This window comes from Anolis sagrei, chromosome 3 (assembly GCF_037176765.1).
Source record: "Anolis sagrei isolate rAnoSag1 chromosome 3, rAnoSag1.mat, whole genome shotgun sequence".
In the NCBI taxonomy this organism is placed as follows: domain Eukaryota; kingdom Metazoa; phylum Chordata; class Lepidosauria; order Squamata; family Dactyloidae; genus Anolis; species Anolis sagrei.
This window is the reverse complement of record NC_090023.1, coordinates 255,702,083-255,726,818: the sequence shown is the minus strand read 5'-3', so window position 1 is coordinate 255,726,818 and position 24,736 is coordinate 255,702,083. Positions and strand designations below refer to the sequence as shown.

Here is a 24,736-nt window from a genome sequence, read left to right as displayed (position 1 = left end):
TTCCCCCTAAAAGTAACTAAAATGTCCCTGGCCACCATAAATTATTTTTGCATTCTCCAGTCAAGAGAAAATGATGTGCAAGGAGATGTGGAGGCAAGGAGGGATTTTCCTCCTCACCCCTTCCATCTCATAAGGCTTCATTTTCTTGCACCAGAAGGATGGGACAAAATAATTTACCATAGCCAGGGACCTTTTTAGTAAGTTTTAGGGAGCAGATGGGCAGCTACCCTGATTTCAATTAGGATCACATGTAGCCACCCCACCCCTTGGAAATCCTGGGATTTGAGGGGGGACAAGAAGTACCAAAGTGGTCAGGGTTTTAGGGCTGTCTAGAAGCATCTTGTGATTCTATGATTCTACTAATTGCTTTCTTCAAAAAAATGATTCAGGGATTGCATCTCTTGCTCCAAATTGATTTGATAAGTATCCTGATTATAATGCTGAGAGTGTTATATTACTCTGGGTACATTATGCCTAGCACTTCATTTTTTCCTGGGATGGCATATAGAAATAAGTCTAATTTCAGTCTCTTGCACAAAATAGCAGTATTTTGCACCCCCAAAGCAATAATTTGCATTCTACTCATATTGTTATTTTAGTAGTAGGCAGAGGTTATAATATAGATAAGGAGCGAAATAACTTATTTCATTTTTTACATGTCAGGACAGGTGCAGTATGCCCATTGTGTATTAATACAGGCATTGCTCAGTTAATAACACATCTGATACTGAAGCTCCTTTTTATAAAGTCTTTGTATGGGAGCCTTCTCATTTTTCACTTTTCCTTACTTTGCCTTATCTAGAAGTTTCCCATTTTTCAGCACTACCATTGAGAACTTAAATGACTGGAGAAAGACACTTTCATTGTTGGATTGTGGCAGTGTGTCTGCAGTAAACAACAATAGAGTCTGATCTGGGAAATAATGGGATTCTGTTCTAGATGATCCTACTGTAACTGTATCTGCTTACATACAAAAGACTATGAAAACAGCTGCTTCCAGAATTATGTATTGAACATATATGAAAAGAATGGATCAGTGGTGTAGAATATTGCAGTTTGGTAAGGCATCAGCATTCTTTGGCAGAGAAGGATAAAGACCTTATAAAACTACAACTCCTGACATAAAAAAAACCTGCAACTCCCATGATCCCATGGCAGTTAACAGTGGTGTCAATCTGCATTCATTCTACAGTGTAGATGCACCCATTTTTTGTTAATGGAGTTAATCCCAGGAATATATCACCATTAACTGATGTATATCTCTACAAGTAAAAGATCATGACTGCTATGCTACTTGAGTATTTCTTCCTCCAATGAATACAATGCAAGCAACACCATTTTCAGACTCTGACTAATCTTGGATATCCACAGGAGACATAGCAACCATGTACCAATAATATAAAGCAGTTGTCAGTGAAACTAGAACATACTTATGGTTGGAGTTTTACTGTATCCATAGAAACTTTAAAAAATAGTACTATGGTAACTAAAGAGAGCCCTCCTTGTTTTCAAAAATATCATAACCTGGATTCATTAGTCTTACATGGACAAGACAGTTTTGGATTATTTTTATTGTTAAATCACCTGTAATGCCACATGGTAAATCATGTCAGAAGCAGAAAAAGCTTTGATGATCATTTGTTCAGATTTATAATTATATCCTCTATTTCAAAGGGTAGCAGGTAGGGGGTGGGATGTAGGGTAAATCAAAATACAACTGGACATATGTAATTCTAGTGCAATAAGGGCAATTTTGGAAACCAACTTGGATACAATATGTATCAGTCTTGTATTGAGGTACCCTCCTTGTTGTTATAGTTGACAAATATTTCACACAGCTTGGTACGTAGAATTCCATGCAAGCAAATAAGTGGGGTGGTGGAAATGGAAAGAGACAGGCTATGATACATCTTCCTTTTGTGCCTTGAAACCAAATGAGCTATCGAAGGTGGTGTAGTCCACCTCTGTGTGTAGGACCAGCCCTTATGGAGTTACCTCCAGGTACCAGATCATGGGTGATGGCATCAGCATGTGTGTCATTCAGTATTTTGTGGTCCTTGAGATATATTGCTGTCTTCAGGTGTAAAAGAAGACACTGTCCCATCACCCATGATGAACAAAGATTCAGCTTCATGTCTAGTTGGCTTTTGTGCATAGATGGATAGTAGGTTACCGCTTGTTCTTCATATCAAACGGTAGAACAATGGAGGGGTTTGAGTTTAGCATAAAAATGCAGGTACTGGCTACATTTTAAGATGCTAATCTTTATCAGATGACTCATGTTAAAAACTATTTTTGAGGGCATATTTAAACAAGGCTGGTAAATAAAAAATACAACAAAATCCATCAAATGGTAAGACTTTCTCCCTCTCACACATTCAGAAATAGATAAACTGTCAACAGCACAAAAGGCTGTTTTATATTTAAGTGTACAATGTGGTGCCTTGAAACAGGAACTCTTCCTCCTTCCCTCCCAAAAAGTTAAAAACAAAAGAAAGATCACAACTTTGCAGATTTTTTTGGTCCAACTCAAAAATTTCCTTTGCAAAACGTAAACAAAGTTCTCGATAGTATTTGGGTGTGCTGTGTACACATACATGTGTACGTAAATGTGCAGGAGACAGCATTTCATCATTTATTTCCCACCAAGGCAGCCTCAAAGACTTCGAGTCCTGCTTTGAAAGAAACCTGAGCTGAATTTAAGGTGTTGAGCACTTTTGACAAGGCTGCTTGAAGAGACTCATTTGACTGATGTAGCTTGCAGTGTTCCACCGCCTCCAGCAGTACTGAAAATTGGTGCGTCCTTTCATCCAGTCTGTAAAGAATGTTTCTAAAAGAGAACAATGAGAAATGGTAAATGCTTGACTCAAAAAGATGGAAACAGGTATCTGAAAATCATCTGAAATCATCGATGATACCCCCAGGTGGCAGCCATGTTTTACAAATGATACACATTACCTACTATAACATTAACCCCCGGCAAGCTCACAAGCTGAATGTGTATATTTTGTCTGCTTTCCCAGAAGTGTGCCCCTTCATCGCTCCAGGAGCGTCTATCTACAAATCTTATCAAAGGAAACATCGTCAATCAAGATGAAATATATATCACAAGCACAGTTATGTGACATCCCGCACAGCTGCTAACATTTTCTCATTCAGAAAAAAATAGCGGCCCAATCCCATGCTCTGTAGCCTTTACCCTTCACTGTGCTGTCTCTTTCCCATTTAGCATTAATGGATAACTTATTGGCACCATACGGCAATGCTCCAAGGAATGTCCTGAGTATTACTTATTGTCATGTCAGGAAAACTGGCATTACATGGTTGGGACAGCAAACAACGATATAAGATATGTAAATATCAAAAGGGGATGACTTTCAGAAAGATTGGATTACAATTTGGTGTACAGTAGGATATTGCAGTGATAACTCACACAGTGACTCATCCTTGATATGCTGCAGAGGAGTTTCCCTCCTCTAGTCCATGAAGCATTTGAGACTAATTGGTTTGCTTCTTTTTACATGTATTTCATTCCATTGCACAATACCAGTTTTTTTCTAGCATGGAGCTTCTCACTGAACTAGATGAGAATGTTTCCATTTCATACTCTACTGTACTGTCTATATTCTTCACCGGCCTTCCCATACAAATCCCTGAACAATCTCTTGTCTTCAAAGACTTGCAATCAGTTATCCACTCCTATCCTCCATTCATCTGCTTGCAGTTTGAACACAATACTAAACTGCCTGACATCCTCTTTTCTTTTTCTTTTCTTTCTTTCTTTCTTTCTTTCTTTCTTTCTTTCTTTCTTTCTCTTTTTGCTTTTTTTGCTTTTTTGCAACACTTTCTGCATTTCTCTCTTTTTAACTTTGGGTTGGTGATTCATTTATGATTTATTCAAAATCTATCGATAAAGTCAACCATTTCTTTAAAGAGGGATGTTGCAAAATACAATTTGGCACACCAAGTAGATGTATCAATGGAAAATAAAATTGTTATGATTAACATGAGCCATTTTTATTCTTAAGGAAAGACTGTGTTGTACCAAGGAGGCTAAACATGTACGAAGTAAAAGGCAGTTCCATAATAGGGAGGCTATGACCAAGAAGTGAAAAAATAACTATCCCGTTAGTTCAGCCAATGCAAAACATTTAACATCAGTTGTGTGCTAAGAACAGTTAAGGTGGTATCAAACTGTATTAATTCTACAATATAGATGCATTTATCATTCTTTTCACATTGCTGGTTGCTATGTATCTGAAAACAGATGTTTCCTATATGAGTCTTACTATCTTTGAGGGAATGATTTTTCCCTATGCCAAAACTTTTCTGGCTCAGCTATTTATTTGATAACTTAGATAAGAGCCTTCTTGGTAGCTGCTCCTAGACATTGAATCTATCTTCCAAGGAAGGCCCAATCTAGAATCATAGAATTATAGAATCATAGAAGAGACCTCGTGGGTCATCCAAGTCCAACCCCCTGCCAAGAAGCAAAAGAATCGCATTCAAAGCACCCCCGACAGATGGCCATCCGGCTTCTCTATAAAGCCTCCAAAGAAGGAGCCTCCACCACACTTTGAGGCAGAGAGTTCCACTGCTGAACAGCTCTCACAGTTAGGAAATTCTTCCTCATATGCAGGTGGAATTTCCAGTAGTTTGAAGCCATTGTTCCACATCCTAATTTCACTATACTGTTTTTTCTTCACTTGGCAGTCAAAGACCTTCCTGTTCAAACAAGACTTCAATTATAAATGATCAGGGTAGAAGGATAAAGACTTAGGTGAACTTTTCTGAGTATGTAATGTGCATTTTACATCTTTAATTGCTTTAATTGCTAATGTCTTCAAAGTAGTAATTTAAGTGGATCCATGGTTTGCATGCCATACAGTTTTGGATGTTCTGTTTTAATTTCTATTGTAAGCCACTTTAATTTCCACTTAGGGGAAAAGTAGAATATGAATAAAATAAATAAATAAATAAATAAATAAATAAATAAACAAAAAAGACACTGGTGTTTGATCTTGGAATAGAGAATACAAGGGCTTTGTTTGGCTGGCTGCACTGTGTATTTGCTTCTTCATTTGGAAAGCCACTTCAAGCTTTCTCATTTTGTTGTCTCACTTGGCTATGTCGTATGCATCAGGTATTGATCAGGGCTTGATTACTCATCTACACTACTATAGTCCACTCTACTTCCTTAGGCAACATTCTAGTGAATACAGGAGTCTGGTGAGGCAATAGAACTTACCTGAGAATTGAAATAACCCTCTCAAAACTTCCAAATCCCCAAATTCCATAGTAATGAACCCTGGCAGTTAAAATAGAACCAGAACACTATAATTATGTAGTACAATTTCCTTTGGTTATTATCTCAATACTGTATTTCATTGCATAATATCCACACTTTTTATTCCTCTTTTTAATGGAAAAAGGGGTGTGTTCTTATTTTATTATGTGATCCAAAAGGTCTAGGGTAAACAACAGCTTTGTCTGTCTGACCATCCACCTGCCCTCTTTCTGGCATGGTGCTTCTTTCACTCACTCACTTGCTCACCTACCCGCCTGCCCCCCAACCATGCTTTTGGACTTAGCAGCAGGACATGTCTTGCCCGAGTGACAGTCAAGTAGCCAGGTAGGTAGGCAATTGAGTGAGCAAGTGAGTAAGCAAGTGATTGAATGGGTGAAGGAAGCTCCGTGCCTGAAGGGAATGGAGGGCAGGCTGGCAAAGCAGTACATTGCAGCAATGATCAAATCTATGACTATTATGTGATGAAATCAAACATTCTGATTTTGGGACCCCAAAAATGGGGGTGTGACTATTAAGCAGTGGTGATTATCATGTGATGAAATACAGCACACACACTGGATCTGTACTGCACAGGTCCATATGAAAACACGTCACATGCAGATCCATTTTTGAGTTTATATGTAAAGTCACCCCATTCTTCATCAAATCAAACCATTTCTTCTAGCAAAGCAGGATCAAACTTCTAAGTATATTTATTACAAATATAACAGCTCTACACAGTGGGTTTCCTTTAGGCTTTGGTGGGTCTGTTAGAGCAGGTAATAAATGTTATCTTAAAGTAGGTATAGTCATTATCCTAATTAGAGCAGTATGTAAATATCATAAATCTCTACCCAGGGGCACCTTTGATTGCAAACCAAAGTGGTGCGATGTTGAGAAATACTTTTTTAAAACCCATGGTCAATGAGTGATTACAGGCAGGGCTTTATCCTCAAATGCCTACAAAAGATTTCATAAAACGACTGCATGGGGGAAGGAGAGAAAAGAACAAAAGAAAGCCGCTCAGCCAAGGCACTCCATTAGTAACTTAATTACATGACAGGCCCAGTGGCAACTCCAAATTAGTAATAAAACTGCCAGCGATAGTCACCCAAAAGACTACCAGAGTGTATTTTCTGCAGATTACTATCTGAGCGCCATCTAATTACTATTCAAAGAAAGGGATTGGCTAAAAAAGAAAGAAAGAAAGAAAGAGATGGGATAAATGGCAACTTAGAAAATGTTTTCCTTTATAGCCTTCCATGTATAAAGAGCCCAAAGAGTCATCATAACAGGATATTTAAACATTTCCGTTGCTTCTTAACTGTGGTCAGATACAAAACAAATACATCATTGTAGCAAGGCATTGTAGAATATACAGAACAGCAATGTAAAGTCTGATCTATGTCAGACTAAGACAAGTAGCATCCTGGGGCACAATTTGTTGCCCTATCTGTTTTTCCATGACCAAAAGCCAAGTAGAGTGGAGAATCTTATATTGAGGGCCCTTCCAGGACCCTTCCAAACAACCATATAACCCAGAATATCAAGGAAGAAAATCCCACAATATATGCTTTGAACTGGGTTATCTGAGTCTACGCTGCCATATATTCCAGTTCAAAACAGAAAATGTAAGATTTTATTCAGCTGTGTAGAAGGGGTCCCAGGCAGGTCCCCTTCTACACAGCTGTTTATCCCAGATTATCTGGCAACGGGGACTCACATAATCCAGTTTAATGCAGAAAAACTGGGATCAGATCCTGGGATATAGGGCCTGTCTGGAAGAGCCCTGAAATATCTCCTATGTTTGAGGACTAGCTGCTTAGTTGAAGAAGTAGAGAACATTTGACCCAGACAGATATCTAATACTTCCCTGCTTCACCTGTCTCCATTAATAACTGCTGCCTGAGGAAATCATCTCATCCAGCAAAATTGTAAGGCCAAGCCTGACCTGACATTTCTTTTGGTGACAATAGCCACACAGATACCAGTGTGAATATTTTGCAACTGAAATGCAGTGTTAATGACCATTCCAGCTAGAATAAGCTCCTGTTTTACTAAAGTAACATTCTTCAACTTTTTGATGTCTTGTAATAAATAATAAGTACATCTAATTACATTATATTACATAGTTACAACAATTGAATATTACCAATGACTATGATTCCATCCTATGGAATCCTAGAATTTGTAGTCTGTTGAGACACTTTGAATCGTCTGCTAGAAGGCTCTAGTGTTGTCATTCAGAAACAGACTTAAGCCCTGTAGCAGGAAAATGCTAAAAATTTCAACAAACTTTGAGCCGTGACAATTAGGGATGGAAAAAAGAGGTGTGACAATTAGGGATATTCAGAAAACCCTTTTGAGCATCAAGAAACCCCAATAAAGAAGAATTTTGTATTGACAAAAATCTTTACAATTTACAACTTATTCCGTGCACATGGTTGTTTTGTGCAGGGAACAGTACTATTTCAATCCATAAATATTAATTTTTGCATAGTTGAAAAGTAGGTGCTCCAGCCACCAAAATGGTGCTCACACTCAAAGAAATCACAACAGTGGCTTAATATTTCTGTGATTAAAGCGGCATCAATACAATCCTCTCGTCTAATCATTTTATAATACCTCACTTCAACCTTAACTATTTTGATCACGTAAATATAATACACAGAGACACTGCAACCCGCACAAAAAGATTCTTAAAAGGAAAGTGCAATGCATTATTGATGGCACTAATGAAATTACTACACACATCACTCATCCTTAATGGGTCCATTTCAGTGACACACCATAGCAACCTGAAAAGTACAGCACCAAACTGGGAAAAGTAATTAATAACACCAGACAGCAATTCTGAAGGAGATAAAAACCTTTTCACAGAACTGACAAATCAGCCTTAATAAACTAAGGCAAAAGGAACATACAAAAGGAATTTTATTAAAGGAAGAAGGGTGGTGGAGCCTTTATGGGCCAATTCTGTGACTGAGAAATGTGGTCATTGGTGTTAGAAATAATGGCTTTCTATTCAAACATTGTTCTTCATTAGCTGAAATGGGGATGGAGTCGGACCTATACCAGCCTGAAAGTAACCTGTATTACATCGTGCCTTAAATAAATCAAACGAGATAATGCTGTGCCTTTGCAAATGTCCTACACTGTAATATTCCATAATGTAAAAACTAATTTTGTTTTGGGAGTAATTGTATTGAACTATTTCAGAGGTTAAGCCCAAGCAGAAGTGAATGGTAGAGTGACATGGATTTGCTGCTTGAAATGAGAGTAGTAAGAAAGAGGCACTGGATTCACAAATAGTTGAAAAGCAAAGTCAGAAAAGTTAATTTGGAGGATTGCAGCTTCTGGAATCTCCCAGTCAACCTAGCCACTGCAATTGTCTGGAGGGGGTGAGAGTCTGGATTTTTTTGTCCAATAAAGTAACCCATTATCATACACCAGAGCAGGAACACCTCTGACTTTAAACACCACACCAGCTTGGTAAAATCAGCAAGTAGTTTATTGAAGAATACATGTAGGTAAGGCAGTAAAATTAGCAAAAACAGTAAAGTTCCCAAAACAAAATCCATGAGCTTCAAGGGAAAATAAGATTAATTGGAACAACAATCCATGAAACAAGGCGAGATGAAAAATCCAATACACAAATCAAGAGCTTGGCAAAAATTTGGTACATGAAATTAAGAACACTTGAAAGCAAGACAGTCATGAAATTCCAACATTGACCCAACTGAGGCAACTCTTTCCCATGAATCAATATAAGGTTTTTCCAGATCCCAAAACCCAAAAGGAAAGCATTTTATTTGGCTTTACCACTAGATAAAGGTTTCTTATCTCTCTCTTTCCTGTAAATGGACTGATCTTTACTCCTGAGCACTCAGTCTCTGTTTACAAAAGCCTTTCCTTATATCTACACTCTCATTAACTTGACTCTCATTAACTTCTGACAAATCATCTTCAGACAGCAGCTCTGAGAAAGACTGTGAAGGGCCTCTCCCAGGAATGTGACCTTGTGAATTTTCCTGAGACAGCTTGGGCATCTCATCTGGGCTTAACTCAGGCCCAGGAAATCTCTCATCCCCATTTCCAACAGACCCAGTCCCACCATCAGGAACATCATTCCCATCATGAACGTTAGACAAAATCACAGACTGAGCAGGCTAACATACAACACCCATCCAGGATTTGAGCCAGAGCACATTTGGAGATTCTTTTTTTTTTTTTTACTAAATCTCCCACTACAGCATCATTGTGCTGTCACACTCTGAAGGGGAACTACTGTACAAGGTGCTGTAGGGCACAGAAAAACTATGCCTGAAAACTAGAAAGAAGCAATGAATATTCAGTGTGGTACATGTAGTCCAGAAATCAAGCAGGGCAATATGATCAAATGGAGAACCAGTCATACAGCTAAGGTGATATCAGATCCCGCTGAAGCTCTCTTGGCACTTTACCTGCTGAAAGGAATAGCACAGATATAAAGAGGTTTCAGACCCCAAGCCTGGAGCCAAGACATTTCACCCTCTGAAGTGAAAAAGTATGCCTCCTAGCCCTAGAAAATGTACACAGTAACAAAGAATAAGTGATTTATTTTGACACAATAGGTTGAAAAATCTACCAGCACCTCTCCTTGCCCTTAGTAGCTAGAATACATAAGTGATAGCTAGAGGCCTAATACTGTGAAGGTACCATTTCCTGTCTAATCTTGGAAGTTAAACAGAGGGATTGCTAATGGTGGAATGAATACTAGATGCTGTAGGCTATAGCTGAAATGAAGGAAATGGCAAATCACCTCTGAGCTTTTCTTTCCCCACCCCATAACCCCACTTCTTTGAAATTTTGGGGTTTACTATAAATCAACATATGCCTTCAACATAGATATAAACAGACAGAATGGCACATTAAGTAGGTTTGGCTGCCCTTTGTATGTTGAGTCTAATCCTTGAAATAATGCACCATTTCTTTCACTGGTTGGGCAACGTATTACTTTGTGAGATGACTTATTCATAAATGCTCTATGTGCAGTTTTAGAACCTAGAGCTGTCCAGGGAGTTTATATGGAAATGGAAATTTCCCCAGTATGGAAGTTATCCATCAACATACCAATATGTGAGGTTCTGGGAAGCCAATTGCTCACTCAGACTATGGCATTATGTACATCATGATCCCTATCTCATCAAGCTACAAGTATATATTCATAACTATAAGTAACCATAATAGACTAATTATAAGAGATTTAATTATCCTGACCAGCTATTTATTTGGCTATCTCCTTTAAAAGAGACACGGTTGAGTGGATCACCTAGTAGGGCTTCATCAAGTTTAAGTAATTATGGTTTGAGCATAGTGGTCTTATAGAGATTAGTAAGTGAGATACAGGTGAAATATAATCACTTTTTAAAATTAGGGTCGGTGTAAATCACATGTTCAAATTAGATGTAATTGTGTGGTGTGGATACACCCCAGGATATGTGAGTGTATGGGAAGGAAGTAGTATTCACAGCATACAATTATAGTGCTCTGTTATTACTTTAATTAACATGTCTCCACCTTCTTGAAAACTAGGAGGTACTTAGAGGTCTATGCCAGTGCTATATTGCAGGGGAGTGAATTAGAGAATTCTAAGTAATTCATTTAAATACGAATTCCAGGTTTTATAGGATGTAGTTGAAGTTTTATAACTGTGCATGGTCAATATAAACACAAGATCCATTTCCTGGTTGTAATAAAACTAGGCATTTCTGGAAACATTCTTGGCTCACTTTTAACTTGTTGTCCATCTTGGAGTCCTCTTGGACAACAAGTTAAACATGAGCCAACACTGTGATGCGGCAGCTAAAAAGACCAATGGGGTTTTGGCCTGCATTAATAGTAGTATGGTGTTTAGATCCAGGGAAGTCATGCTACGCCTCTATTCTGCCTTGGTCAGACCACACCTGGAATCACACTGTGTCCAATTCTGAGCACCGCAACTGAAAGGAGATGTTGACAAGCTTGAATGTGTCCAGAGGAGGGTGACTAAAATGATCAAGGGTCTGGAGAACAAGACCTGTGAGGAGCGGCTTAAAGAGCCAGGCATGCTTAACTTGAAGAAGAGAAGGCTGAGAGGAGACATGATGGCCGTGTATAAATATGTTAGGGGAAGCCATAGGGAGGAGGGATCAATCTTGTTTTCTGCTGCCCTGGAGACTAGGATGCTGAACAATGGCTTCAAACTACAGGTAAGGAGATTTCAACTGAACATTAGGAAGGACTTCCTGACTGTGATAGCTATTCAGCAGTGGGACTCTGCCATGTAGTGTGGTGGAGGCTCTTCTTTGGAGGCTTTTAAGCAGAGGCTGGATGGCCATCTGTCAGGGGTGCTTTGAATGTGATTTTCCTGCTTCTTGGCATGAGGTTGGACTGGGTGGCCCATGAGGTCTCTTCCAACTCTATGATTCTATGATTCTATGATTCTAAGGTTTTCGTAATGCAACTCATTCTACTCTGCTCTTAGTACATGCCATAATACCGGTGTGTAAATAAACTATGTGTTTGTTCTGACACTCTGGTCAGTGAGAAAAGAAGTACTGTGCTCACTGGCCTTACTTTAACATCCATGCATTTGGCAGGTGAGACAAGCTAAGAAATGGCATCACACATGTACAACTCTACATCAATAGACCCTGTTCTTGTCCTCTGTTAGCTAAACATATGTTGAGTGGGCCAAGCAACAACCTTTATCATTTTAAGACATGCACATCTTGCTCTCTCTCTCCCATCCCAAATCCTAATAAATCAATGAGTATAATGTAATGACAATACGGTTCTTGCTTTTTATCAACATGGTATATTGTAGTAACATGGAGTAAACCATGTGCAGCAGCTCCCACGTTTTCAAAGTTAATGTGTCAATCAGTCCTACAAAGAACCGTCAATGGTCTTAAATAGCTAAACAGAACAAGACCAGATCCCCAAACAGTTCGGCCTGATTAGTAGAAGGATATCAGCATTGACGAGAAATGCTTAAATGGCACTGAACGTTAAGTTTGGGATTCCAATTTAAAAGCTGCTTGCAGCAATGAATTTTTCTTCTCGACCTCTCCCTGACACATTTGTATACCAATGATAAACAAAATCAATAAATTACAAATTACTGTGGGATTCTATTGACAGCTATGTGACACTGAAACATGGGCTTCCAAAAGTACTGCGCTATGCCCGTGACTATAGCTATATTTGTCCCAAATTCTAATACGTTCATATATTTAAATTAATGCTCTCTCTTTCTTTGGCTTCTTAGCTTACCCTGCCTAATAGAACAAATCAAGTGCCAGAATGCAAGGTTATTAAGACTGTATAATCAGCCTTTTGCTAAATATATATTTGAATAATAACACAAGGCATAAATAGAATGGTGTTTCCATAGGAAATTCATGCTAATGGCCCTTGTCGGTATTCTTTCCATTTGATGACACTGAGAAATAGGAAAGATTATTAAGCTATTAAATAAGAGTAAAAGGAAAGGAAAGGTATTCACACAGCATTTCCGATAATATATGCTTCAGAAATTTGTTTGTCATCTGACTAGGGCTATATCTAAACCTGTCACTTAATCTGGGAACTATTTAGAGCATTATGGTGGCTAGAGGTATGAGGCGGATGGGCTGTGACACAGCTAGTTAGTAGCCAGCAGCATTAAATCACTACTGACCAAGAGGTCATGCGTTCGAAGACAACCCGGGTCGGGGTAAGCTCCCAACCATTAATAGTCTAGCTTGCTGTTGACCTATGCAGCCTGAAAGACAGTTGCATCTGTCAAGTAGGAAATTTAGGTAAAGGTAAAGGTAGTCCCCTGACATTAAGTCCAGTCATGTCTGACTCCGGGGTGTGGTGCTCATCTCCATTTTTAAGCCGAAGAGCCAGCGTTGTCCGTAGACACCTCCAAGGTCATGTGGCCGGCGTGACTGCATGGAGCGTCGTTACCTTCCCGCCGGAGCGGTACCTACTGATCTACTCACATTTGCATGTTTTCGAACTGCTAGGTTGGCAGAAGCTAGGGCTGACAGCGGAAGCTCACGCTGCTCCCCGGGATCGAACCTGCGACCTTTCGATCAACAAGCTCAGCAGCTCAGTGCTTTAACCCACTGCGCCACCGGGGACTCCCGTAGGAAATTTAGGTACTGCTTTATGTGGGGATGCTAATTTAACTAATTTACAGTGCCATAAAACCTTCCAGCAGCGTGCAGAAGAATGAGGAAGTACTCTAAAGGATGCAGTGTCACAAGTAGACAGTGAAGTGGCAGCTCCCCCTGTGGCTAGAATCAAGCATACCCCCATGAATCTGTAAAAAGCTGGAATTTTAAATAGCCTCTGTGTCCATCTATATATGTTGATGTCTAAATGGCATTGAATGTTTGCCATGTATATGTGCACTGTAATCCGCCCTGAGTCCCCTGCGGGGTGAGAAGGGCAGAATATAAATACTGTAAATAATAAATAAATAAATAAATAAATAAAAGAGGCTGAACTGGCTGTGACAATGCAATGGTGTCTAGTTAGGCAGAGATTACATTGGTCCCACTGGGATCTCATCTCTTCCTCCATGTAACTACTGCCACTCCAACCAGAAATTGAGCTCCTTGCAAGTGCCTGGCCATAGCAGTCACACATATGCTGATGCCCAATTGGGTGTGGTCATGAAGGAAGTATAACAAACCCCCATTTTTTTCTGCTTGTGTGGGCACAGGGCACCTGATTCTGACATTGGTGTATGAGGCCGTGATGGCTAGGCACTCCCAGACAGTTCCATGGCCCATGAGGCGTGACAGCAGTGATAGGGGAGTGAGTCTACAACTATCAGAAAATGGAAAGGGGGAATCATCAGACTGAGACAAAATGGATTGATCCCAACTGCTGTAAATCCCATGAATATTCTGGAGTCTCCAGAAAACTCTGGCTTATCTCCTGACTTTGTCTAAAGCTGGGCAAAATCAGTTTAAGAGCAAAACATCTGGGATACTTACTGGAAGTTGGTGTGCATCATGGAGACTGTCAGCCCTAGATTCAAGGTGAGTCCATATTTTTTTTATTCATGAAGGTAAGCCCCAGGGAAAATCTAAGCCTCCACGAACATTCTCAGATACAATTGAGAATGAAACTTCAATAATTTTCTCCTTGCTGGATGAGATTTTAAATGATGTTAACACATTTATGGAAGCCTTGGATCATTGTCTCAACACAATGAAGGACTGGATATGGGTGAATAAACTCAGACCCAGTCCAAAAAAGATAGAACTGCTTTTGGTCAGTAGCAAAACCAACCTGAGCATGGGATCACAGCCTACTCTGGATTTATTTATTTATTTATTTACTGTCCTTGTATACCACCGTTTCTCAGCCTAACTGGCGACTCAACGCGGTTTACAACAAAATATACAGTGCACAGTATACAATTAAAACCATAAAAAACATAATACACAATATTACACGTAAATCACACGTAAATCACAGAAATGGGGTTGTTCTTGCTCTGAAAGAGGGTGGAAATGTTCTTGGATCCAACATTGCCCTGTGAAGTTAGACTGGCATATATATGAACCAGGACTTTCTCTTTGGTAGCAGATAAATGAGATAGGACCAGCCCAGTCCATGGTAGTCCATGCTCTGGTTACATCCCGTATAGACTACTGCAATGCACTCTACATGGGGTTGCCTTTGAAGACTGTCAGGAAGCTTCAAATGGTCCAATGGACAGCAGCCAGATTGCTGACAGGAGTAGTGCTCACGGAGCACACAACTCCCCTGCTGCGCCAGCTCCACTGGCTGCCAGTCTGCTACTGGGCACACTTCAAAGTGTTGGCTTTCGATAAAGCCCTAAATGGTTCTGGCCCAACTTACCTGTCTGAATGCATCTCCCCTTATGAACCCTCCAGGACTTTCCTGGGGAGGCCCTGCTCTCGATCCCGCCTTCATCACAAGTACATCTGGCGGGGACAAGAGACAGGGCCTTCTCAGTGGTGGCCCCTTGGCTATGGAACATCCTCCCTAGGGATATTAGATTGGTCTCTTCCCTTTTAACATTCAAAAAAAAAAGTCAAGACTTGGCTTTTTGAGCAAGTGTTTGCACATACAATATAACAGATATAGAGAAAAAAATGGAACGACTGGACGACGCTATTGGATAATGTTTTTAACAAGGGGACTCAAACTGATACATGTTTTTTATTGATACTGATTGTTTTATTTGGGTTTATATTTAAATTAACCGTTGTAATTGTATTTTATGTCTTTGACGCTGACTGTAAACCGCCCTGTGTTGCCTGCAGTCTGAGAGGAGTGGTATATAAATATAGTAAATAAATAAATAAATAAATAAATAAATAAATAACTTCTTTGGATAAGGAGTGCCACATTTGAAGCTTGTTCAAAGTACAGGTAATCCTTATTGATTTACTACTGAGATCTGATGGGAAATGGAAGTATAAGACATTGCTAATTTATACAAATCATCTGTGTAAAATTATAAATACACAGAAATGTGAGAAGCTGGCTTGCAAGATACCACATTCCATATGAAACAGAAAGCACTTTTTGCCATAGGAAAACATTGCCTTAAGTTTACCTTTCATCCTAAAACTTTGCAATGCTGGAGAGAGAAACAATTCTGAAGAAAGAAACTAGCTCCAGCAGCATTTCAGACCAGAGACCTGATGAGAGCAACTACATTCAATAACATGAGCTATCAAGAAGCAATCTGAGAAAACTGGAGAAGATAGTATTGATTTTAATGGGATTATACACTACAAAAGCACTTGAACCTAACCTCACTTCATTGAAATCAATGAGTACCTTGTCATAGCCATCAGCTGGATAAAAATACTCTGTAAGCCTATAGAAGCAGTTTACAAAGCAAAGAGAGTGCAGTAGAGCATACAATCTTAAAAAATTAAAGCAGAGTCTACTGTAGAGATTTATTCTATCTTTATCCTGCTAATAATTCAATAAATGAAGCAGCCATGGTTTCTCCCGCCTGCTCTTTTTTCCTTTCCTTTTTGCTCTTTCTCTTTTTGGGTCCTTCTACACAACCATATAATCCAGAACATCAAGGCAGAACTTTGAACTGCTTTGAACTGCGTTATCTGAGTCCACACTGCCATTATTCCAGTTAAAATCAGATATTGTGGAATTTTATTCAGGTGTGTTACACAATATGGGTGGGAGGACAGCGGATAACAGGACTACTGCTGGTTCATTGTTTTAAAGCGACATTGCAAATTTGTCTTCTCACATTGTTTTTCTGCTTTTGCTGCAGGCAGTCTCTAGCCATTTTTGGTCTATGACACTCTATTGCATTTGATCTCCCCCACCCCAACAAAAAATAGATCTAGCACTCCTAATCCATATTTCATATGGAAGGAGTTCGGGTCTTCTTGTTGTCCCATGACTATGAAACAGTTTACTAGAAAGGAATTGTGAGATCATGGTTTTGAGTAGTCATTCATTTAATCTGCTATTGGCAGTCTCCATCACATCCTGGTTTCCAAGCTTCAAATTCAGGCATTTCAATCATCATCATCATCATCTTTATTTATATACTGTCCTCCCTGAAGGGACTGATAACTTCTATCATGATATTTGTCATCTAAAGTTCTGGCTCTTTCTGTGTCTCACCTATTGAATTATGAACATCTCCAAAATTTCAGAGGATTTTCTTAGGCCCTTTCTACACTGCTATATAAAATCCAGATTATCTGCTTTGAACTGGATTATATGGCAGTTCAGATTTATATAATTCAGGGCCCTTCCACACAGCCAGAATATCAAGGCAGAAAATAACACAATATCTGTTTTGAACTGGGTTATCTGAGTCCACACTGCCATATAACCCAGTTCAAAGCAGATGTTGAATTTTATACAGCTTTGTGGAAAGGACCCCAGTTCAAAGCAGATAATGTGTATTATCTGCTCTGATAATCTGGATTATAAGGCTGTGTAGAAGTGGCCTTAGACAATAAATATTTGGAGATAATTTGTTGCTGCCTATATCTGAAAAATCACTAGTTGCCCTTGACTATCCTTCCAAGGACTAAGCACTGACCCCGAATAGCTTGCAAGGTCAGATGGAATTGCCTTACTCATTGCCTAGAAAATTAAAAGCAGTGTCTCTATGTATATAGGTAAATAGCAGGCCTGTAGTGAGGGGGGGTGGGTTAGGGGTTCAACCCCCCCCCGAAATGTTTCAGATTTTTTAAAAAAACCTGGTTTACTCATGAATTTTAACTGAATTAACCAAATCCCCATGCTAAGTCTATGAGATGCAAAAAATTAAGAGTCCCTCCAGAACTGTAAGCACTAACTCAAGCAAATATTGACAATTTATTCACACTGTCATTACTTGCAGCAATAGCCGATGTAGTGAAGCAACCAAGTTGTGGGTGTGTGTGTTGAATGCTCTCATTAAGGAGGCCAGACTTGGTGGAGGTGGTTGACAGGTGGTTGACTGCGAAATTTTGAACCCCCCCCCCCCCGAAAATTTCAACCCCTCTCGAATTTTTTTTCTGGCTACGGCCCTGGTAGATAGTGTTGCACTCCAGGTCTAGAAGAAACCCTCTGACTTAAAACACACCACACAAAGAGTGAAGAATCAAATCTTCCTTTATTGAAGCTTAGTAAATAGCCAGAAAAAATAAATGTTTGCAAGAAAATCAGAAGGTTCCAAAAAGTATTAATCCATAAACGATAGTAACCCAAAGCAATGTCCACACAATAAATACAATCCAAGACAGCATTAATCCAGAAAGGAATCAAGCAGGATGCAAAGACAATCCAAAAGGCAAAAAAAAAAAAAAAAAAACTCCACAGAAACAAGATCCCTTGAACAAAACTTCCATGGCAGAAGAACTTGGTTTCCAAACGATCTGACAAGATTTCTTACAGGCAAACCTTACATCCCAAAAATTGGTTTCGTTTCCCCCCCAGTCTTTGACCTTAACTGACGAATTCTTTCGGATCTACGTAAACATTGGGCCCCTTGTCGATTCTGGCTAATCTCCAGCCGCCAACTCTGCTTATCTGACTCTTCATTAACTTTACCAGGTGTCAGACTGTTTTCCAAACTAGAATCTGGGAGTAAACCTTTCTCCCAAGGCCTGACAGAAACATTCTCATTAGAATCTGCCCTTTGCACTGAAACCTCTTTGTCAGTGTCTGCATGACAGTGTCTCATTGACCAAAGTGTCTCCATCTTGCACCTCAGAGTCAGTCCCAGCATCCCCCACATCAGAAGCAACAGGGAACTGATTTCCCTCCTCATTGCCCACATCAGACACAGAAACATCAGGAGACTGAAACACATTCACAGGTTCAAGCCCAGGCTAAGGTTCAATCACAGGCTGAATCCCAACAGGTAGGCAGGCTTTATATCTATTCCCACATTTAGTTGGGGTTCCCACAGCCTCTCATTCACAGTTCTGACTAGGCTGCATTATACTTAATTTTGGCATGGGATTATATATATAATCCTATGCCAAACACACACACACACACACACACACTTCTTGAATGTTTTGAATTTTTTTCATGTGTCTATGTGCCTTTTTGGTTATCACATCCATTGCCATATATTGCTGTAGGACAATGAAGGTAATATAGGGCATCCGTATTGTTTATGTAGTTATTCCATCTTTGTGGATTCAGGTTTTTGACTGATGTAGTCACTGGCAGTGCTAATGGATAGCAGAGGATCTCTGCTTCAAACCTGTCATGTTTATGGTCACAATAAGTCAGAAATGACTTGCAAGAACACAAGATGTATTTATGTACTTTCCCAATATATGCATTTTGTACATATTTTCCCAATTAGCTAAAGCATATTTGTTCACATTTTTCCATTTTTTTAGGTATTCTAAATTTAAATATATCCATGGTTTTCTTCCCATGAAACACATCACACAAAAAGTCTTGTGAATAGTTGAATGGATAATTTCAGCGAGAAATGTAAAAACATCAACATTTTTTAAATCCGATTCATCAGTGCTATGGCGTTAGAAGTAGCAATACTTCCTGAGCTTTCACTACACAAGTAAATTTGAACAATGAATTTTTCCAGGGCTCTTTAGGATGTACTGAATTAAACTTTGGACACATTAAATTACATATTAGTTTAAGGACACTTAAGACATTCAACTTCGCAATTCCCTAAATGGAATGACCTGAACTTCTTTGCTCCAAAACATTTATTAAATGCAGATCAGAATTAGCTTCCAAACATATTTCACAAATCTTTGTACAGTCTAGTGCAGTTCTCAGCAGGGTACATATATTAAAATACACAATTTTGAAGGCAAATGTGGGATTAAAGAGCTAAATCTAATTTAAATGATTCTTAGGGTAGCCCCATTAAAATAAAAATCCTTTAAATCTTTTGTGATAGACACTTTCCATTCATTGAAATGGACCCATTCTAAGCAAGACTAATGTTGGATTTAGCCAAAAATCTGTGGTTTGGCAATAATATACCATTAAATATTTCTTAAATGTTCTATGTTATTTGAAGCATTACAGATTATTCTGTGAATGGAATGGAATTGAGTTGTGAGTAAAACTTTTTAAAGTGCCAAAGACTGGAAATAAAAAAGAGTTGCTCAAATGTGCAAGAGGAAAGTTTGCCTATCCTAGATATGAACGAGGGTTATCTGGAAAGTAAGGTTACAAGATTTTTTAAAAAAATACAAAGAAAGTGTATATTTTAATAAAACTTACGTAGATTGTAGCACAGGTATAACATTAATTTTTCCACATAATCACAATTCAGTTCAATACATGCTGTCATTCGTGGGACAGGTTTTTCATGTCTTTGTCATAGAAATTTCCCTCTGTCTTTTTCAGCCAGTTCGTCACTTTGATTTTCACCTCATTGTCATTGGAAACGTGTTTCCGACTAAGGTGTTCCCTAAATTTAGTGAACAGATGATAGCACGGGGCTTTGAGAGGGGTGGCTTAAAACATCCAAACTAAATGAAGTCAACAACTCTTGTGTTGCATGAGCGGTGTGTGGACACACATAGTCATGAAAGACAATCAGCATCCCACGACATTTGTTTTCAGTTGCTCTGTGAAGGTTCTTTACGGTCGCATATTGTCCTGGCCTTATATCCTCTCCATAAACTGAAATTATTTCTCGATGTATCACAACAGTGTTCATGCCCTTAGCATTTAGGTAGCATATTACAGTGCAAACTTCACACTTGGAGGGAAACGGATTGAGGACGTTCATCTCTAACCTTCACCACAATGTCAGTCAATGAGCTACTGATGACTGGCACTGCTCGTTCACTTCTGCTGGCTTCCTGCTACATATCCTGCAAAAATTCCCCATGAGAGCCACATGTCTTGTAACCATACTTTCTGGATAATCTTCGTATATCTAGAAACTGACTTTGAAGTTGATGAAGATTTGTTTGTGTTCCAAACAAAAGCAGCACAGTAGGGAGAGCCAAAGAAGCTACAGCTTGATCAACTCAGAGACTTTGTGGGCTGAGATAAGTAGTTGTAGTAAGAGGACATCAAGTGTCTTGGAGGCTCAGTAGCTTAAGGTGGCTAAAAATAATTATCTTTTTTTCATTATTTGACTGTATTTTGAGTGAATTAATATGTACAAATAAAGTATGGCCAGTGCTGAGAGAGGTTGTTGTTCTATTGATTTGATTATGGATGGTTTATCTAGGGATCGCTACATCCCCCAATGTAATTCTATGATCAACGTCCAATGGAAGGTGTGAGTGGTATGTGTGGTCAAATGTATGATCAACTTCTGGTGGTCTCTCAAGTTTGTTTGTTTTTTAAATGATCACTCAAGTAAATAAAAAAGTGTTTTTATATTTCACATTTTCCCCACATTGCAAGGGTCCTGCACTCCTACCCCAATGAACAAGAAAGGCAGATTGTATTTATAAACTATGTATGTTATCTAATATATCAGTTATGCATCCCCACATCATAACTTCCTAAATGTCACAAAATATGTGCCTTTTACTACCAGTAAACAGTTATATAGCACCTACCATAATGCATCCCATCCCATACTTCTTATATCTTTATCTATGGCCATATTCAGGTGCTTTAAAATGGGTTTCCTCTGCTAGAATTTCTTCCCTTGATACTGAAATGTATATCATATTTTTTAAAATCCTATATTATTCCTGTTAGCATTCACCAAGCTATTTGAATACTATTAACAGTGTTATCCAAGCAATGCTTCTTACATTATCTGTTATTACAGATGGTAGCAGAAATGACACAGTTCCTTTAATGGAAAATATATTTGCAGTTGAATCTCAGACCTCAAAAATGTCAAAACAGAAATAAGAAGCAATATATTCCTCAAAAACGAACAAACACTGACTTGGAAAAATGAACCCCACTCATAATCTACCCACTCCCTTCCTTTATTCTTGATCTCATGTAGTCTACAATGTAAATGTATTTGTATGGAGGGGGATGCCTCTACAGTTACCCAAATGACATGATGCATGCATACATCATGTTTGATATATTGCTACTCTGTGACAAGCCAAACTGAATATAAAATAGCATTTAAAATTAAGCAAAACAGTATACACTGCAGAAGAAATTGTGCAAATAAGATACAAACTTGTTCTCAGCATAATTATGGTCTTGACTCAATCACACTTCTATGGGAGGCGGCAAATGGTTCTTTACTGGAAGTATTTTAATCTAGATGGCCATCACTCAGGACTGGCCATCTCTCGGAAGTGCTTTAAATGTGTGTTCCTGCATGGTGGGGGTTGGACTGGCTCACCCTTTCGGTTTCTTCCACTCTGTGATTCTATGAATTCTTTTGGAGGGGACATGGAGTTACGTGGTCACTTGTTCGAGACTACAGGTGAGGAACAACCTTCTGATGTAGCTCCAGTTGGTGCCATCATTGGCTTCATTCCAATCCCAAGTAAAAATGTGGCTTTTTATTGATGCTGCCAAGTTATTGTAGTTTTATTTTACACTAGCCTGAAATCTTTTGATACAGAGCAGGATAAAACAGGAGGGAGGAAGGGAGAGAGATTATATCCTACATTGCAGATCTTAAACTAAGAAAGGGTATAGACTAGAATAGATCATATCTAAAATTCCTTTCAACTCACTGATTCAATCTTAGAGACCTCTGTCATACAGTACTAAGCACTGTACTTTCACACTAACAGCTTCAATAGTCTCACATGACTCTTATTATCTACAGTGGTAAGTCCCATGGATCAAGACTAACCTCTGTGAAACATGATCAAAGCCTTCCTCCCCAAAAATTCAGGTCTAAGGGTGCATCCACACAGCATGGAAAATGTGTCCCTGCCTGGATTTTTATATGGGGCATCCAAACAATGCCCAACATAAAAACAAATATCTTCAGGACAAAGCAGGAAAACCCTGCTTTGTCCTGAAGTAATTTGATAATGGATTAGATCTGGGTCTTCCTGAAAGACTCGTGTCTAACCCACTATGGTTGCTGACTGGACTGCTCCCTCAGAAGTTTTAACCCTCTCATGTCTAGAAAACGTAGAGGACTCTAAGACCCTCAACACCCCCCCCCCCAAAAAAAGCCTTTAAAAAAGAAAATAACTTACCCGGCCACCATCATTGTGCTGCCAAAGCTCTCCAGACATATAGAAATGTTGTGCCAGGAGAAGCGGGGAGGAGGTAAATCGCTCCTGGCTCCCCTTACTCCTGGTGTCTCATTTCTATGTGCCAGGAGAACTCTGGCAGCAGTTTAATGGCAGCTAGGTAAGTTATTTTATTTTTAAAAGTCTTTTTGGGGGGTGGTTTGGGTGTCTTGGAGTTCTCCCGGAAGGTACCAGGAGGACAGCCTCAATTCAAACAAGGAATCTCTTGGTTTTTGGATATTGTTGTTTCTCCTGATTAAAAACAAAAAATCAATACTGACTTTGTGATGAATGTAAGATGAATGTACTGCCAGCTCTTAAGTTTCCACATGTGAGCGTGATGGGGAGGCAGAACATGAAATGGGGCTGCTGACGATATAAGAGGGGTGATTCTCTACCTTAAAGGGATGGTCACTCATGCTTTCGAATCTCAATGCAATGAGGTCATGATATATACACATACAAGGATCGCTTGTGTGCATTTAGCACCAACAGGATTCTGGCCATAGTGTGAATGTGGATTTTGGATAGTGATGGAAAACTTCCTGAACTTCCTACAACAAATGTTTTCCAAATATACCCCACAGGGAACAAGCTTCTTTTGCTGTGATTTCAGATTAGTGTTGGGAGAAAAACATGATATTCAATGAAATTTGAGTATCTTATACATAACTGGGTGGCTTGCAGGGGAAAAACAGATGTGGAAAATGGCTGGCTGCAAGCAGAAAAGATGTCATATAAAATTGAATGTTTTCAGGGAGATGTTTTCTAAAGGATGCTGTACTTCTGCAAAATGTAGCATTCTCCCCACAAGCTTGCTGGTATCTCCCATCTGCATACAGGTGGTGTCATTTTTGCTACATAGGTTAAAACACTCAAACTCAAACCACCAGAAATAGGAGGAATGATGATGCTTTCACACTCAGATAATGAATTTAAGCTTTTATAACACTACCCAAATGACATTTGCCATCTTTCCACATGTTTGCTAGCATTAAAACATATTTTCCACCAGTAGATTACTTTTGGTGAATTATCACTAGTCATTGCTTTGAAATAGGCTTGCTGTTTTCTAGCAGTACATTCAATGCCTATTTCTTCATAAAGTAGCTAGAGTTAAGAAATAATGAGTGTGCAAACCCAGAAATTACAATTCCAAGTAGGCATTGTTCCAAGTCTTGCAAGTTACAATTCATATCAAGGAGGAAAATGAACCAACAATGTCCCAGATATTTCTAGTAAATTTACTCAAGGTGCCTACAATATTTCAGTGAGCAAGGAAGTAGAAGCATTGCAAGCAAAAAAATTAACAGGTGCAAATTACATATTTCCTTGTGGTTTGAAACAAAGAATGATGAAACACATTTAAATATGGAATGTTTAATGCATATTATCTTAAAATAAATGTAATTTGAAATTTTTTAAAATGTAATTTGTTCATCCATGCTGAATTGTTTTAATACATTGTCTGAATTAGGTACTACTTTATATTGGAACATTTGGGAAATGTCAGTGCAAAACTAAGTTCTGATGTACACATTAACAAGTATCCTGTTGGTTAGGACAATTCATCAATTGAACATTAAGAACTGGATTGTATGAACTCATATACTCCAGTTCAATGCAGCTAAACTGCATTTTGGCAATGTAGATGAGGCCTGATGGAGAGAAATAAAAGCATGAAACAGAAGGGATGCAAAGAATTTCCTCAAATTTTCTCATCCTGAAAATGAAAGGGCATATTGAGATCCCACTGAGAAAATGGCCATGTACTGTGATTTATTTT

General features: G+C 38.9%; 1 protein-coding gene across 3 annotated transcripts in view; it reads right to left on the bottom strand.

Moving 5' to 3' along the window:
- Nucleotides 1-1,556: 1,556 nt before the first annotated feature.
- NAALADL2 (N-acetylated alpha-linked acidic dipeptidase like 2) overlaps nt 1,557-24,736 on the bottom strand; it is a 972,343-nt gene continuing 949,163 nt past the window's right edge. For all 3 annotated transcript variants that reach the window (XM_067466051.1, XM_067466050.1, XM_060767493.2), the window contains one exon: nt 1,557-2,830. In XM_067466051.1, the coding sequence (XP_067322152.1) occupies nt 2,632-2,830 (199 nt within the window). In that variant the 3' untranslated portion in view covers nt 1,557-2,631. The remainder of the gene's footprint in view (nt 2,831-24,736) is intronic.